General features: G+C 46.4%; 1 protein-coding gene across 6 annotated transcripts in view; it reads left to right on the top strand.

The window, feature by feature from the left end:
- Positions 1 to 17,797, top strand: part of akap9 (A kinase (PRKA) anchor protein 9) — a 93,318-nt gene that overhangs the window by 30,986 nt on the left and 44,535 nt on the right. For all 6 annotated transcript variants that reach the window (XM_060886646.1, XM_060886649.1, XM_060886647.1 and 3 more), the window contains 4 exons: positions 4,846 to 4,932; positions 5,125 to 5,232; positions 12,599 to 12,717; positions 13,376 to 13,458. In XM_060886646.1, the coding sequence (XP_060742629.1) occupies positions 4,846 to 4,932; positions 5,125 to 5,232; positions 12,599 to 12,717; positions 13,376 to 13,458 (397 nt within the window). The remainder of the gene's footprint in view (positions 1 to 4,845; positions 4,933 to 5,124; positions 5,233 to 12,598; positions 12,718 to 13,375; positions 13,459 to 17,797) is intronic.

Below are 17,797 nucleotides of genomic sequence, written 5' to 3'. Positions count from 1 at the left end.
GGTGGTGGGAGGTTGGCTTTGTTTATTCTTCGCAAAAAATGAAGACATTGTTGCGCCTTTTTAATTGCAAAGTTGGTATTAGTAGTCAAGTCAAGTCAAGAAGCTTTTATTGTCATTACACCATATAAAGCTGTTACAGTACACAGTGACATGAGACAACGTTTCTCCAGGATCAATGTGTTACATAACTCAAAGACAGGGCTATAAGGACTTAGTAAGTTAGTCTTAGCCACATAAAGTGTATCTGTGTAACCTGGTGCAATCTGTGCAAACAGCATGTAAACAGGTTGATGGATGTGTATTGGAAGATTGTGTATATGGTGTAGGTCTGTGCAGCCCATACAGTTGATGTGCATGTGTGTTGTGCTCAGTACAGTTCAGTTCAGTTATTAAAGAATCTAATTAAGTCTGGTCGAGAGGCCAGAATGCTTCGGGACCTTTTTCCAGATGGCAGGAGGGTGAAGAATGTGTGTGAGGGGTGTGTGGGGTCATCCACAATGCTGTTGGCTTTGGGGTGTAAGTGTCCATGATAGAGGGAAGAGAGACTCTAATGATCTTCTCAGCTGTCATCACTATCTGCTGCAGGGTCTTGTGATCTGAGATGGTGCAGTTCCCAAACCAGACAGTGATGCGGCTGCTCAGGATGCTCTCAATGGTCCCTCTGTAGAACATGGTCAGGATGGGGGGAGGGAGATGTGCCTTTCTCAGCCTTCGTAAGAAGTAGAGATGCTGCTGGGCTTTCTTAGTGATGGAGCTGGTGTTGAGTGACCAGGTGAAGTTCTCCGCTAGATGAACACCAAGAAATTTGGTGCTCTTGACGATCTCTACAGATGATCCGTAGATGTTCAGTGTGGAGAGTGTTCGCTCTGTGCTCTTCTGAAGTCAACAACCATCTCTTTATTTTTATCAACATTCAGAGACAGGTTGTTGGGTCTTGATGTGCCTCATGACGAACGTCTCGAAGCACTTCATAACGGGTGTGAGTGTGATGGGACGATATTCATTAAGGCCACTGTAGACCTCTTTGGGATGGGGACAATGGTGGTTGTCTTGAGGCACGTAGGAACAACGGCGCTGCTCAGGGAAATGTTGAAGATGCCAGTGAAGACATCTGCTAGCTGTTCTGCACATTCCCTGAGCACCTGCCAGGAATGTTGTCTGGTCCAGCAGCCTTCCGTAGGTTAACTCCGCATAGAGTTCTCCTCACACCCTGTGGATAGACAGAGTACCTAATTGTTGGGGGACGGATGGTCTTCCTTGCTGTTATGATGTTTTGCACCTCAAACCAAGCATAGAAGTCTATCACTATCACAGGCAGGTGAAGCTCTCTTGTAGTTCGTAATTGCCTGTATGCCCTGCTACATGCGCTGGGTGTCTCCGCTGTCCTGGAAGTGTCTGTGGATTGTCTGGGCATGTGCGTGCTTTGCCTCTGATGGCTCGGGACAGTTTGGCCATTGCTGTTCTTAGGGCCACCCTGTCCCCTGTTCTTTAGGCTAGGTCTCTAGTCCTCAGCAGCGCACACACTTTAGCAGTCATCCACAACTTCTGGTTGGAGCGTGTGGTGATGGTCTTGGAGACGGTCACGTCATTAATGCACTTGCCGATGTAACTGGTCACTGCTGACGTGTACTCCTCCAAGTTGAAGGAGTCGCTGTTGGTTGCAGCCTCCCTGAAGATGTTCCAGTCTGTGCACTCAAAGCAGTCCTGAAGAGCAGAGGTGACTCCTGATGGCCAGATTTTCACCTGCTTCAGAACCGGTTTAGAGTCTGACGAATGGTCTGTATGCTGGAATTAGCATAACAGGGATGTGGTCTGAGTAGCCGAGGCAGGGCTCTGCACGACAGGGGGCATGGCTCAGCAAGCTACGCGCTGGGAATGTTTGTGTAAACAAGATCCAGAGTGTTTTCCCCTCTTGTTGCTAAGTCCACATACTGATGGAATTTAGGGACCACTGACTTGAGATTTGCTTGATTGAAATCTCCGGCGATTATAAACAGTCTGTCGGGGTGAACATTCTGCTGATCGCTAGAACATTCTGCTGATCGCATAGAGTTCACATAGAGCCTCTTTAGTATTAGCGCTGGGGGTATGTTAACTCCGAAAATCGTGGTGAATTCCCGTGGTAAATAAAATGGCCTGCATCTAACAGTCACAAACTCCACTAGCGATGAGCAGTAACTAGAAACAAGCACAGAGTTCTTACACCATTTGCTACTGATGTAAACACACACACCACCACTGCCTTACCGTACAGAGCTGCATTTCTGTCGGCACGAAACGAGGTGAGCCCATATAGCTGAATGGCAGCGTCCAGAACTCTGTCGCTGAGCCTGTTAAAAACAAAGACGCAGCAGTTTCTTTACTCTCGTCGTGTAGTGTTCGAGTGGGACGTATTCCAGTTTATTGTCCACTGAGCAAACATCGGAAAGTAGAATGGATTTGAGAGCCGCCCGGCTAGGGTTTGTTTTTAGCCTAGCACTGACACCCGCCCGCTTACCGCGCTTCTGCTTCCTCGTGCACCGCTTCCCCTCTCCTGGTATCCAATATCAGGCGACGCCAAGGACTGGAGGCAAGCTGAGTTTGCGAAGCCTTTCCAGCCCATCATTGTGCATGTTGGTTGTTGCACAATTTCTGTATTTTATCAGCTTCTGGCGGTTGTATACATGAACACTGCTGTCTGTGGTGTCCATGTACTAGTAATAGTCAGGCTAAATATAGCCATATTAAATCCGGAGTGGCCGCTGCGTGCTACTGCCGCGCCATCTTGGACAGGATAGACCAGTTGTTCCACCTCCTCTCAGTATGGTGTTTCATTGTCTTTCTGATGAGTCCCACTACCTTTGTGTCATCAGCAAACTTTACGGTGAGGTTGGATTCCAACATTGCTACATAATCGTGGGTGAGCAGCGTGAACAGCAGAAGGCTGAGCATACAGCCTTATGAAGTACCTGTGCTCAGGGTGATAGTGCCTGATGTTCTGCTACCAATGCAAACTGCCTGCAATCTTAACATCAGGAAGTCTTGAGTTTCTTCACCAGTTGCTGAGGTATAATAGTATTATATAGTATTCATGGAGCTGAAGTCAATGAACAGCATTTTTTACATCTGTCCTTTGTGTCCAGATGATGGAGGACAGAGTGCAGGGTGTGGGAGATGGTGTCGTGAGTGGAACAATTAGGACAGTATGTAAATTGCAGTGGGTCCAGTGAGGTGAGCAAAGTGGGAGTGTATTTGTCTCTTGACCAGATGCTCAAAGCACTTAATCATGATGGGAGACCATGCTACCAGGCAGTACTCATTAAGACACATCACCGTTGACTTGACATGAGTGCGACATTAAGAACAAGCCCTGCAAAGGAATTAAATCTATAGCATGAGTAACATTAAAGAAATCGCTAAAGATAGTGGCGACACCACCTCATGCTTATAGATATATCCTGATGGTGTAGACTCATTTAGACCAATCTAATTATTTGGTTTAATCCAGGCAAAGTTCAGTGAGGCTTTTTTTCTGAGATGATTTCATTTACAATAAGTGCTTTGGGTGATCTAATGTTCAGAAGCTCAAACTTTAGGAACTGTTTTTGTTTGTTTGGTCTAATTATGATAAGATTATTTAGAGATTAACTTTTCATGCATTTACTTATTGATCTCACTACTCGGGGAACAGACACAGTTTCTATAGGATGAGCTGTGTGTGCATTTGTATTGACTTGTTGATGAGTTGAAGGATAGCTATCAGAATTAAGACTTAAATTGTAGCTTACCAGTCAGAAGGTGTGCGGTGCCCTGGCGATGTTGTTCGAGGGGATTTCTGCTCCAACTCTGCTGGGGTGCAGGCCATCAGCACGGAAACGCCTAGGACGCTCCCCGAAAACATTCCAGTTGTCAATAAAGAGTAGATTCTGATCATGACACCATGACCGTAACCATTCATTTAAGGCAAAAAGTCTACTGAACCTCTCGATTACTTGCTTGTACGTGGGAAGCAGTCCAGACATGATGATCCTTGCCGTGGGCGATGTGCTGCCACCTGTCTCCACCAGGGACTTGAAGTCCCTTTTCAGGATCTCCGTCTGTCTCAGGCTGGTGTTGTTTGAGCCGGCATGAAGAGCAACAGCTCCATGATCTTGCTCAGGATCCCAGGTACCTGTGCAGCGACATCAAAAACACAAGCACCAGGTAAACAGCAAGTGCGTACCTTACCTTTAGCTTCAGTAGCACGGAGGTGGCAGACGATAGAGTCCCCGATGATCACCGCATCACGTTCCGTCTCGTTTAGGGGACGAAGTGGTTCTGAACGACACCTGGGCGTGGAGTAGTGGTGGAGGGAGTACTATTTTCAAGCAGAGAATTTACCTGGCACAGGTGAGCGATCGACCAGGTAGATTCCAGCGTGGCTTTCCACTCCCCCAGCTGGTCCTGTATCATCTGTAGGTCCTTTCCAACTCGCTGCAAACGATTCAAAAACAGGAAGTGACTCAGCTACTGACGCAATGCACCAGCATCTCATGATGAACAAAATGATGATTTTTACCTGATATGATTGGCCTTCCACGTAGGAAGCAAACCATTCCCATGCTGCTCCATGAATTTCAAGACTCCTGATAGTCAGCCACAAGACTCTCTTACCCACTGTGTCATATGCTGCTAAATGGTTGAGGTTGATGAGGCCAGAAGATGATTGGCTGGTCAAGAGGCATGTAGCTTCTCAGAGACAGCCAAGAAGGACATCTGTATGGAATGTGCTGTTCTGATGCCAGACTTTGTTTGATGAGGCAGTGTGAGTGTTCAGAGTATTTGGTGTTTTGTGTGTAATGCTTATCTGATATATGATTTTTGCAGGTGATCGTGCAGATGTCGGTGGAGTTTGCCAAGCAGAGAGAGAAGAATCGCATCAGCATGCAGGACAAACAGAGTGAGGAGACACATGTATGTACTCTGGCCACTAATTTATCCACACAAATGAGGATGAAATAATTTGAAGGGACTAGCTGGTAATATAATATAATGAAGGCTAAATTAGATTAAATTGAGTTAAGTGATGCTAAAATAGTCCTTGTTTAAAAACATTTACCATCATTAACCTGTTTATCACTGAGTGTATTGTGTGTATTTGAGCAGGAGTGGGTGGAGCCTGAGAGAGTGATTCAGAAGGAGGAAGAGTCTGGGAGAGGAGGAATGGAGCGATGGTATCCCAGCAGGCAGTGCAGTAGCACACAGACAGGAATGGTAACTTAATATAATTAGGGGTCCAACCATTAGAAATGTGTTGTCTCCTTATTATTATTCTCTAATACAAATCATTGGCATAAGCGTCATCAAATTCCCATCTGCTAATGGTGGCACTATAGTTCAGCATTGTCCATAACCCCCAAATTTTCCTTCACATTCTACTGAGAAAGTGACATGGATTTGTACTTCATCAACTAATTATTATTTTGAACTAATTTGCTTGTCAAACATATATTTGTCCTGGACACATATTTGTAAAATTTATTGTCTGACAAAAAGCCAGACTGTTCAGTAGGTATTCAATAATATAATTTAGTATTTATTTTGTTCTTTAACACACATTGTGTGTGCTTTAACTCTATTTATTTGAATATTGTTTTCTGGCAAAGTAGGTTCCTGACTTTTTTTTTAATCTTTTTAACTCACCTTGTTCGAGAGTAGTGTGATTTGAATTTGCAATTCACACCTTAAAGGTGCCCTTCCACACAAGTGTTTTTACTTGTATTTTTTGATATGTGTTAGGTCCATATGTGCTTGTGTTGTGTCGTGAATGTGAAAACGAACTGTTACCTCCCCGGTCAGTTCTAGCCACTTAAAAGAAATAAGGGGAGAAATCCGGTCAGTTGGAAAAGCTGCTCAGTGTGACATAGTAATGATTGAGCTCATTACTATTCATGAGCTCTCCCACTTGAGACCGCGCCCCCAGAATTCGTGTAGCTCAGTGAGTTTCCTATACAGCAAGGATGGCTGAATGTCAACGGGCTTGTGAAGAAGCCGTTCTGCCGCAATTCAAGGTGATTGTAAACAAATTTCCCCTGAATGAATAGTCATGCTCTCATATCCTAGCGGTTAGCCAATTGGAGCCAAGCAGCATAGCTCATTTGAGTATTCATGAGAACTGGCGCAAATCGAGCTGAATCTTCCTGCAGGCTTTCTATACCACACTAGAATGGCTTGAAACAGGGTAACCAAGGCATGTTTTCCACAAAAAAGTCCATGGTGAGCTTCAGACATTACCACAAAAGTAATGAAATATGTGTGGTGTGTGTGTGTATGTGTATGTGAATGATCCTAGGAGCTATGTTGTCTGGGGCTTTCTGCCCCTGGTAGGGTCTCAAAGCCCCAGACAACATAGCTCCTAGGATCATTCAGGCATGCAAACCCCTCCACCACAATAAGGTGGCGGTTCGAGGAGGGGCCCCTCAAATACCTCTTATGAGGAATTTAATAGCAAGGTCCATGACGTTGCCCAGTATGGTGCAACCGGGGCCCCACCCTGGAGCCAGGCCCGGGGTTGGGGCTCACATGCGAGCGCCTGGTGGCCGGGTCTTACCCCACGGGGCCCGGCCGGGCTCAGCCTGAAGGAGCGACGTGGGGCCGATCTCCTGTGGGCCCACCACCTGCAGGAGGAACCGTAAGGGGCTGGTGCAATGCGGATCCCCGGACACGGAATCTGGCTCGTCACCTCACTGGGGGGGAAGGAGCCTGAGCTGGTGCGGGAGGTTGAGAGATTACCGACTAGAGATAGTTGGGCTTGCCTCCACACACAGCTTGGGCTCTGGAACCCAAGTCCTTGAGAGAGGCTGGACTCTCTACTACTCTGGAGTTGCCCGTGGTGAGAGGCGGCAGGCTGGTGTGGACTTGCTCATAGCCCCCCAGCTCAGCAACCATGTGTTGGAGTTCACCCCGGTGAACGAGAGGGTTGTTTCCCTGCGCTGTTGGGTCGGGGATAGGTCTCTCAGTTATTTGCGCATCGTTCTACTGGGGGACTTCAACGCTCACGTGGGCAGCGACAGTGACACCTGGAGGGGCGTGATTGGGAGGAACGGCCCCCCTGACCTGAACCCGAGTGGTTTTCTGTTATTGGACTTCTGCGCTAGTCACAGTTTGTCCATAACGAACACCATGTTCAAGCATAAGGGTGTCCATCAGTACACATGGCACCAGGACACCCTAGTCGTGGTGGCAATCCCTGAACCCAGTGGTGGACCCCTGAAGTAAGGGATGCCGTCAAGCTGAAGAAGGAGTCCTATCGAGCCTGGTTCGCTCGGGGGACTCCGGAGGCAGCTGATAGGTACCGGAGGGCCAAGCGAGCTTCAGCCCGGGTGGCTGCAGAGGCAAAAACTCGGGTCTGGGAGGAGTTCAGTGAGGCCATGGAGAAGGACTATCGGTTGGCCTCGAAGAAATTCTGGCAAACCGTACGGCGCCTCAGGAGGGGGAAGCAGTGCCCTGCGCACACTGTTTACAGTGGGAGTGGGAATCTGCTGACTTCGACTGGGGACATCCTCGGACGGTGGAAGGAGTACTTCGAGGTTCTCCTCAACCCCAACAACATGTCTTCCATTGAGGAAGCAGAGGCCGAGGGCTCAGTTGTGGACTCGTCGATCCCCCAAGCTGAGGTCACTGAGGTTGTTGAGAAGCTCCTCAGTGGCAAGGCACCGGGGGTGGATGAGATCCGCCCTGAGTACCTCAAGTCTCTGGATGTTGTGGGGCTGTCTTGGTTGACACGCCTCTGCAACGTCGCGTGGCGGCTGGGGACAGTGCCTCTGGACTGGCAGACGGGGGTGGTGGTCCCTCTGTTTAAGAAGGAGGACCGGGGGGTGTGTTCCAACTACAGGTGGATCACACTCCTCAGCCTCCCTGGAAAAGTCTATGCCAGGGTACTGGAGAGGAGAATTCGGCCGATAGTCGAACCTCGGATTCAGGAGGAACAATGCGGGTTTCGTCCCGGTCATGGAACACTGGACCTTCTCTATACCCTTGCCAGGTTGCTGGAGGGTTCATGGGAGTTTGCCCAACCAGTCCACATGTGCTTTGTGGATCTGGAGAGGGCATTCGACTGTGTCCCTCGTGGTGACCTGTGGGTGACCTGTGGGTGCTCTGGGAGTATGGGGTCCGGGGCCCTCTGCTAAGGGCTGTCTGGTCCCTATATGATCGGAGCAGGAGTTTGGTTCGCATTGCCGGCAGTAAGTCAGACTTGTTCCCGGTGCATGTTGGACTCCGGCAGGGCTGCCCTTTGTCACCGGTCCGGTTCGTTATCTATATGGACAGGATTTCTAGGCGCAGTCCGGTGTCGGAGGGAGTCCGGTTTGGGGACCACAGGATTTCGTCTCTGCTTTTTGCAGATGATGATGTCCTGTTGGCTTCCTCAAATCAGGACCTTCAGCGTGCACTGGGATGGTTTTCAGCCGAGTGTGAAGCGGCGGGGATGAGAATCAGCACCTCCAAGTCTGAGGCCATGGTTCTCAACCGGAAAAGGGTGGCTTGTCCCCTTCAGGTTGGTGGAGAGCTCCTGCCTCAAGTGGAGGAGTTTAAGTATCTTGGGGTCTTGTTCACGAGTGAGGGAAGGATGGAGCGGGAGATCGACAGGTGGATCGGTGTATCTTCTGCAGTGATGCGGTCGATATACCGGTCTGTTTTGGTGAAGAAAGTGCTGAGCCGCAAGGCGAAGCTCTCTATTTACCAGTCGATCTACGTTCCTACCCTCATCTATGGTCATGAGCTTTGGGTCATGACCGAAAGGACAAGATCCCGGATACAGGCGGCCGAAATGAGTTTCCTCCGCAGGGTGGCTGGGCACTCCCTTAGAGATAGGGTGAGGAGCTCGGTCACTCGGGAGGAGCTCAGAGTAGAGCCGCTGCTCCTCCACATCGAGAGGAGTCAGCTGAGGTGGCTCGGGCATCTGTTCCGGATGCCTCCTTGACACCTCCGGGCATGTCCAACCGGGAGGAGGCCCCGGGGAAGACCTAGGACACACTGGAGGGACTATGTCTCTCGGCTGGCCTGGGAACGCCTCGGTATTCCCCCGGAAGAGCTGGAGGAAGTATCTGGGGAGAGGGAAGTCTGGGCATCCTGTGGGTGGGTGGGTGTGTGTGGGTGTGTGTGTGTATATATATATGTGTGTGTATATATGTGTATATATGTGTAATATATATATATATATATATATATATATATATATATATATATATATATATACACACACAGTGATACCTTGAGATACGAGTGCTTTGACATACTAATTTTTTGAGACACGAGCTGTGATTTGACCAAATTTTTGCCTTGAGATACGAGCATCCGACGAACACAGGTTCCCGCATGGTGGAGTCCGGGTTGGAGGAGGGAGTTTAGATCGCAGCAGCAACGAAGCGCTATAGAGCGGCTCTATGAATTGGAATTTAAATGGTCGGGTAATATGGATATCTTAACTGGATTGGTGCGCGTCGTGGACAGCTGATTAACAGCTGATGCACGCTTGACGACGTGGCCTGACAGAACTAACGCGATGCTTGTTTTAAGTTTGTTAATTTTAGTGAAGTTTAGTTAAGTTCCATTTAAGTGTAAAGTAGCATTAAGACTGTACAGTAGCGAGTAAGTGAACGAAATCGAAAGTGTACGTACGAGACAAAATTCCTCCTGTTTACTCCTCCCTCAACCTCCGTGCGCATCTTCATGGGTTTCATGGGATTTCAATTAATTTAAATGGGGAAAATTGTTTTGAGATACGAGCAATTTGAGATAGGAGCAAGGTCACGGAACGCATTAAACTCGTATCTCAAAGAATTACATATACATATATATATAAATTTCAGTCTCCCTTAAGGTGTGAATTGTGGGCAGGGTTTTACTTATTTAAATTGAAGGTTCTCCTGTAGCGGTTTGTAAGTGTGTCTCTATCTCACATTGTAACATAAGTGTCTAGTACTGTTTGATAAATTCTACCACACCACATCTTAAATCTCACTCTTGGTTGAGTGCAGATATTTGCCTCAAACCCATCTCTGTACTCGACTCTTACTGTCGCAGACACTTTTTTTACCTACAGAACAGAGGTCTCATTTCCAGTAACCTCATCTACCATCCAATGTTGTGTAAGTAGGTGGGCTCTGGAATTGCCAGTCTGCTGTAAAGTAAGCTGACTTTATCTCTGCTTTAACTTCCCATTACTCCTTTGATTTTCTTGCGCTAACAGAGACCTGGATATCCCCACAGAACACTGCTACACCAGCTGTCCATCCTCTGCCTATGCTTTCTCTTACTATGCACGAGAAATGGGCAGGGGTGGTGGTACAGGTCATTGTAGATCTTGATTCTTACCGAACACTCCTTGCCAAGTTCTCCTCAGATGTGACTTCTGCCAAGACTTCCTTCTACAAGGAAAAGCTTGAAGCTTCCTCACATGACCCTCGGAAATTCCACAACATCATCTCTTTGCTCAACCCCCCGGCTCCACCTTCTTCGTCCTCCCTGACTGCAGAAGACTTTGCTTCTTTCTACCAGGAGAAGATTGAAGAAATCTGCCGGACCTTCACTTCAGCCCCGACTGCACTTACATCTCACAGTCTGGATTCCCCTACACCTTTGTTGTCACATTTCTCAACTGTAGCAGCAGAAGAGATTTTACAACTCATCCAGTCTTGCAATCCTACAACCTGCAAATTGGATCCACTCCCTTCCGCTATGCTCCAGACCATCTCACAAGACCTTCTGCCCTTCATTACCACGATCATCAATAGATCCATAGCATCTGGTCGGGTACCAAATACTTTCAAGAGAGCAAGGGTTATTCCCATCCAAAACAAACCTGCTCTGGATTCATCAGACATCAGTAACCACAGACCGGTGTCACTTCTCTCGTTTCTTTTTTTAATTCTTGAACGCATTGTCTATAACCAACTGTCTGTCTATCTCTCACAGAACAACCTCCAAGATCCCAACCAGTCTGGCTTTAAAAGCAGCTCATTCCACAGAGACAGCCCTTTTGGATGTCTCTGAGAAACTTCATGCTGCTAGATCAGCCAAACGGTCATCCGTCCCTATCATCCTTGACCTTTCAGCAGCGTTTGATACGGTCAACCACAAGATTCTCTTATCCACCCTCAGGAGTCCTGGGATTTGTGGATCAGCTTGGGAATGGTTTGCTTCCTACCTGGAAGGACTCTCATATCAGGTAACATGGAGGGGAGCGACATCTGCTCCACGCAGACTCTCCACTGGCGTCCCACAGGGCTCAGTACTTGGTCTTCTTCTTTTCTCCCTGTATACTCACTCTCTTGGTGAAGTTATTTTCTCACATGGGTTCTCTTACCACTGCTATGCTGATGATACACAACTTATCTTCTCTTTCCCACCCTCAGATACCACAGCTTCTGATCGGATCTCAGCATGTCTGGCAGAAATTTCATCATGGATGACTGCTCATCAGTTAAATCTCAATCCTAGCAAAACTGAACTGCTGATCATCAGGTGATTTATCCCCAGTCATGATCTTGCTATATCCTTGCACAACGATCTGTTCTCCCCTTCAGCCATAGCTCACAACCTTGGGGTAACCATGGACAATCATCTGTCCTTTTCCTCTCATGTTGCTAATGTGACTCGCTCATGTCGGTTTCTTCTCTACAACATTAGAAGGATTCGGCCATTTTTGTCCACACAGGCTGCTCAGGTACTTGTTCAGTCTCTTGTCATCACTAGACTGGATTACTGTAACACACTGCTGGCAGGTCTACATATGAACGCAATCCGTCCTCTGCAAATGGTCCAAAATGCAGTTGCACGGCTTGTTTTTAACCTGCCTAAGTTCTCCACACCACCTCACTGCTGAGATCCCTCCACTGGCTCCTGTAGCTGCACGCATCAGATTCAAAACACTGATGCTGTTCTACAAAGCCAAAAATGGACCAGCTCCCTCTTACCTAAAAGCCCTCATCACTCCTCGCACACTCCGATCTACAGCATCCAGCATCTCTCAGGGTAAGAGGCAAGTTTACTACAAGACTCTTCTCTGTTCTGGCACCAAGCTGGTGGAATGAACTTCCCCTAGAGGTCCGGACAGCTGAGTCACTGGATATTTTCAAACGGCTGTTGAAGACCTACTTATTCAGGAAACACTTCAACTAGCACTTCTTTCCCTGTTTGTTGCATATATGTTAAATAATAAAAATCTTGAATAATGTTTTAGACTCATGGTATCTTAAGTATGGAACCTAGTGAACCAGAGTTAATGTATCCAATGATAGAGACTTAAGCACTTCTGTACTTAAATGCTGTAAATGTAAAATGAGTCGTGTGGTATGAAGGTCCAGCTTTTTTAAAACTAGGCTCTATCGTGTCATTGTGTGGTCGTTACACATTTATTGTATACTGAAAGGTGGAGTGTGTCTCCGCTGGTGAACCTGTTGCTATGGCAGTGCTGTGAATGTGTGTGTGTGTTTGTTATTTGATTGTGTTGCGCACACACACTGGTGTTGGTTGCTGTTTGAATGAGATGCTGTGTGTTGAGTGAGTTGTGTAGTTTTTGTTATTGTTAGTAAACATGTTCAGCTTCCTATCTGTGTTTTATTTGCTGTTTGTTCATCAGCTGAGAAGTGGAGAAGGGGATGAGGACAAAGATGAGGAGAGAGAGGAAAAGAAGAAGGTTGAACAGTGTGCTGAGGAGGAAGTGACATCACAGCTGACATCAGCAGACACACAGGAAAGGTGAGGTGTTAATGAACTGTGTTTGTATACATGTGTATGTATCAGTTACATTATTATAAGTGTAAACACATAAATATGTCAAAACTGAGAACTTTGGTTCCATTTCTATTCTTTAATTTCCAGACTGTACACCCCCTATATCCTTCCTATAAGTAAATCATAATAATTTACCTACAAATGTTGTGAAACTTCCTCTAACAGCACGGCTGCTTTGTACACACTACACTGTTAGAGTTTCATTATGTTGCTGTTGTACATTTATATCTGTGCATGTGTTAGATGTGGCACAATATCAGCAGCGATGTGAACATTCTCTACAGTAATCACAACTGTGACAAAAAAAGACCCTGCAAAAACCTCTGTATCCACAATAGCCATTTCAGTAGCAGATTAGCTATAACAACTGCCGCATCACCGACCGCCTCGGTCGCATCACCGACCGCCTCGGTCGCATCTGCCATGCTAACAGTCCCTTGAGTAAACAATAACAACTGCTTCAAAGCAATGCTAGCTACCACAATTTGACACCAGTCACTACGATAAAGTTATAAAGACCATTTAATCAAAGTAACCTTTAAAATAACTGCAATAAGAACTGCACTACACCTGCAACAGCCACTTTGATCACAGAAATTCTACCTGTCTGTCTCTCTAATAGAGTGCCTCAGGTGTTAGTGGACATGATAAAGATGGCCGCCCTAATGGAGGAGAGTGTCAGAGACAAGCCTACCACACACCCAGGTGAGCAGAACTCACATCTGTTTGTAATAATGTACAAATTGTATGATAATAAACGAGTACAGACTGAGTTTAAGTGATGCTAAGTGTTATCAGTACTGGTTTATTGTCAAGGAAGAAGTCCCAGATTCACACTGAGCATGATGCTACTGACCGTCAACTACTAGATGACAAACATACTACACTGTTAGCTAATAAATAATTTACGTTTACATTTACAGCATTTGGCAGACGCCCTTATCCAGAGCGACGTACATAAGTGCTTAAATCTCTAACATTGAATACATTAATGCTGGCTCACTAAGTTACATACTTAAGATACCATGAGTTTAAAACATTTGTTCAAAGTTACAATGAAAAAGTGTCAAAGGTGTGTTTTTTTTTTTTTGTTTTTTTTTTAAATGCGAAAGATAAGGAAAGAAGTGCTAGTTGAAGTGTTTCCTGAATAAGTAGGTCTTCAACCGCCGCTTGAAAATATCCAGTGACTCAGCTGTCCGGACCTCTAGGGGAAGTTCATTCCACCACCTTGGTGCCAGTACAGAGAAGAGTCTTGTAGTATACTTGCCTCTTACCCTGAGAGATGGTGGAACCAGTCGAGCAGTGCTGGTACATCGGTGGGTGCGGGGTGCAGTGCGAGGAGTGATGAGGGCTTTGAGGTAAGAGGGAGCTGGTCCATTTTTGGCTTTGTAGGCCAGCATCAGTGTTTTGAATCTGATGCGTGCAGCTACCGGAAGCCAGTGGAGGGATCGCAGCAGCGGGGTGGTATGCGAGAACTTTGGCAGGTTGAAAACAAGCCGGGCAGCTGCATTTTGGATCATTTGCAGAGGACAGACTGCGTTCATAGGTAGACCTGCCAGCAGTGCATTGCAGTAATCCAGTCTAGAAATGACAAGAGACTGAACAAGTACCTGAGCAGCCTGTGTGGACAGAAATGGCCGAATCCTTCTAATGTTGTAGAGAAGAAACCGACATGAGCGAGTCACATTAGCAACATGAGAGGAAAAGGACAGTTGATTGTCCATGGTTACCCCAAGGTTGCGAGCTGTGGCTGAAGGGGAGATCAGATCGTTGTGCAAGGATATAGCAAGATCATGACCTGGGGATGAATCACCTGGGATGAAGAGCAGCTCAGTTTTGCTAGGATTAAGCTTTAACTGATGAGCAGTCATCCATGATGAAATTTCTGCCAGACATGCTGAGATCCAGTCAGAAGCTGTGGCATCTGCGGGTGGGAAAGAGAAGATAAGTTGTGTATCATCAGCATAGCAGTGGTAAGAGAACCCATGTGAGGAAATAACTTCACCAAGAGAGTGAGTATACAGGGAGAAAAGAAGAGGACCAAGTACTGAGCCTTGTGGGAGGCCAGTGGAGAGTCAATGGAGAGACAGACAGTTGATTTAAAGACAATGCGTTCAAGAATTTTTGAAAGAAACGAGAGAAGTGATACCGGTCTGTAGTTACTGATGTCTGATGGATCCAGAGCAGGTTTCTTCAGGATGGGAATAACCCTTGCTCTCTTGAAAGTAGTTGGTACCTGACCAGATGCTATGGATCTATTGGCGATAGTGGTAATGAAGGGCAGAAGGTCTTGCGAGATGGTCTGGAGCATAGTGGAAGGGAGTGGATCCAATGGGCAGGTGGTAGGATTGCAAGACTGGATGAGTTTTAGAATCTCTTCTGCTGTTACAGTTGAGAAATGTGACAACAAAGGTGTAGGGGAATCCATACTCTGAGATGTAAGTGCAGTCGGAGCTGAAGTGAAGTTCCGGCAGATTTCCTCAATCTTCTCCTGGTAGAAAGAAGCAAAGTCTTCTGCAGTCAGGGAGGATGAAGAAGGTGGAGCCGGGGGGTTGAGCAGAGAAGAGATGATGTTGTGGAATTTCCGAGGGTCATGTGAGGAAGCTTCAAGCTTTTCCTTGTAGAAGGAAGTCTTGGCAGAAGTCACATCTGAGGAGAACTTGGCCATGAGTGTTCGGTAAGAATCAAGATCTGCATCAAGTTGTGATTTCTTCCACTTTCTCTCTGATGATCTTAGCTCTCTTCGATTGTTGCGCAGCACATCTGAAAGCCAAGGAGCAGAACAAGAAGTTTTCTTGGGTTTAGTGGACATAGGGCAGAGGAAGTCCATAGTTGAGGAAAGAGATGAGAGGAAAGTATCTGTGGCCGAGTCCAAGGGTAGTGAGGAAAAAGACTCAGGATCAGGAAGGGAAGAAAGAGTGCCAGAAGCTACAGAAGAAGGGGAGACAGAGTAAAGGTTGCGGCGGGTAAGAGCGAGGGGGTGAGAGGTAGTTTTAGGTAGGGTAGGGAGAGTGATGGTGAAGGATACCAGGTGATGATCAGAGACGTGTAGTGGTGTAGCAGTCACGTCTGTAGCTGGAGAAGGACGGGTGAAAACCAGGTCCAGCACATTGCCTCCTTTGTGTGTGGGGATGTAGCTGTTGAGTGTGAGTGTGAATGAGTCGAGAAGAGACAGGAGGGAAGAAGAATGTAGCTTGTCAGAGGGGAGGTTGAAGTCACCAAGCACTGTCAGGGGGGAGCTATCAGAAGGGAAAGCACTAAGCAGTGTGTCCATTTCTTCCAGGAAGTCACCTAGGGGACCAGGAGGGCGGTAAACAACAATGATAACAAGGTTAATTGGAGAAGTAACTGAAATGGCATGGAATTCAAAAGAGGAGATGGTTAAATGAGACGAGGAGAGGTGTAAAGCACCATTTCTTTGACAGCAATAAACCTGTACCACCACCCCTGCCTGTTTCTCGTAATAGCTAAAGCTATCTGGCTAATAGCAAACACTCTTATGGATAACTTTTATACATTGTACAGATAAGAGTAGATCTGGACTAGTGTGGAATGATGTGGCTTTCAGCTAACACTGGTTAGTTTATACTTTTGTTGTTAAGCAAGTAATACCATATAATACACTGTCTATCTAGGGTTATATTAAAGTTTTGTTTTTTATTCTGTTTGTAAAACTGCAATGTGAATTGTTCAAAGCGCTATACACTCTCTCTCTCTCTCACTCACTCATTTTCTACCGCTTATCCGAACTACCTCGGGTCACGGGGAGCCTGTGCCTATCTCAGGCGTCATCGGGCATCAAGGCAGGATACACCCTGGACGGAGTGCCAACCCATCACAGGGCACACACACACTCATTCACTCACACAATCACACACACTAGGGACAATTTTCCAGAGATGCCAATCAACCTACCATGCATGCCTTTGGACCGGGGGAGGAAACCGGAGTACCCGGAGGAAACCCCCGAGGCACGGGGAGAACATGCAAACTCCACACACACAAGGTGGAGGCGGGAATCGAACCTCGACCCTGGAGGTGTGAGGCGAACGTGCTAACCACTAAGCCACCGTGCCCCCCAAGCGCTATACAAATAAATTGAATTAAAATTATTTATGTAGCTAAAGTTGAATAAAGCTAAAGTAGACATTACCCTCAGATTTGTTAAATTTGGACTTTGTACAGTTAATATTTGTAATTATACTTATTGCATGTAACTGTGTGTAACCTAAACAACACTGCTAACAACACAAGTTCTGCTACTGAAAGATTTACTCTGCATAACTGATTATTGATAACTGAACATTTATAAAGAGCGAACAAATGAAGAGCGTGAAAGTACACACACACACACACACGTACAAGTACACGTACACACACACACACATACATACACACACACACGTACATACACACATGCACACACATACATACACACGCACATACAGTACGTACACACAAGTCCACACACACGCACACACGTACACATACGTACACACACACACATACATATGTACACACACGTACCTATGTACACACACATACATACGCACACACACACATGCACACACACGTACGTGTACACACACACACGTACGTGTACACACACACACACATGTACGTGTACACACACACACACAAACACATACATACTCACACAAACACACACACATTTGTGAAGTTTACCACAGTGTGATGTCACTGGCCACATACCTGATTATAACATAACTGATTAAACATTTATAAAGAGCGAAAAAATGAAGAGCGGGAAGTACACACACACACACACACATACGTACACACACACACACACACACACACACATACATACACACACGTACAAGTACACATACATACACACACACATACATACATACACACACGTATACACACGCACATACAGTACGTACACACACATCTGTATAAACACACACACGTCCACACACACATACATATGTACACACAAGTACATATGTACACACACACATGTACACACACGTACACACACACGTACACACACACACATACATATGTACACGCACGT

Source organism: Tachysurus vachellii, chromosome 14, assembly GCF_030014155.1.
Source record: "Tachysurus vachellii isolate PV-2020 chromosome 14, HZAU_Pvac_v1, whole genome shotgun sequence".
NCBI classification, from domain to species: domain Eukaryota; kingdom Metazoa; phylum Chordata; class Actinopteri; order Siluriformes; family Bagridae; genus Tachysurus; species Tachysurus vachellii.
Note: the sequence above shows the minus strand (reverse complement) of the source record. Positions and strands in the feature narration are given on the sequence as shown.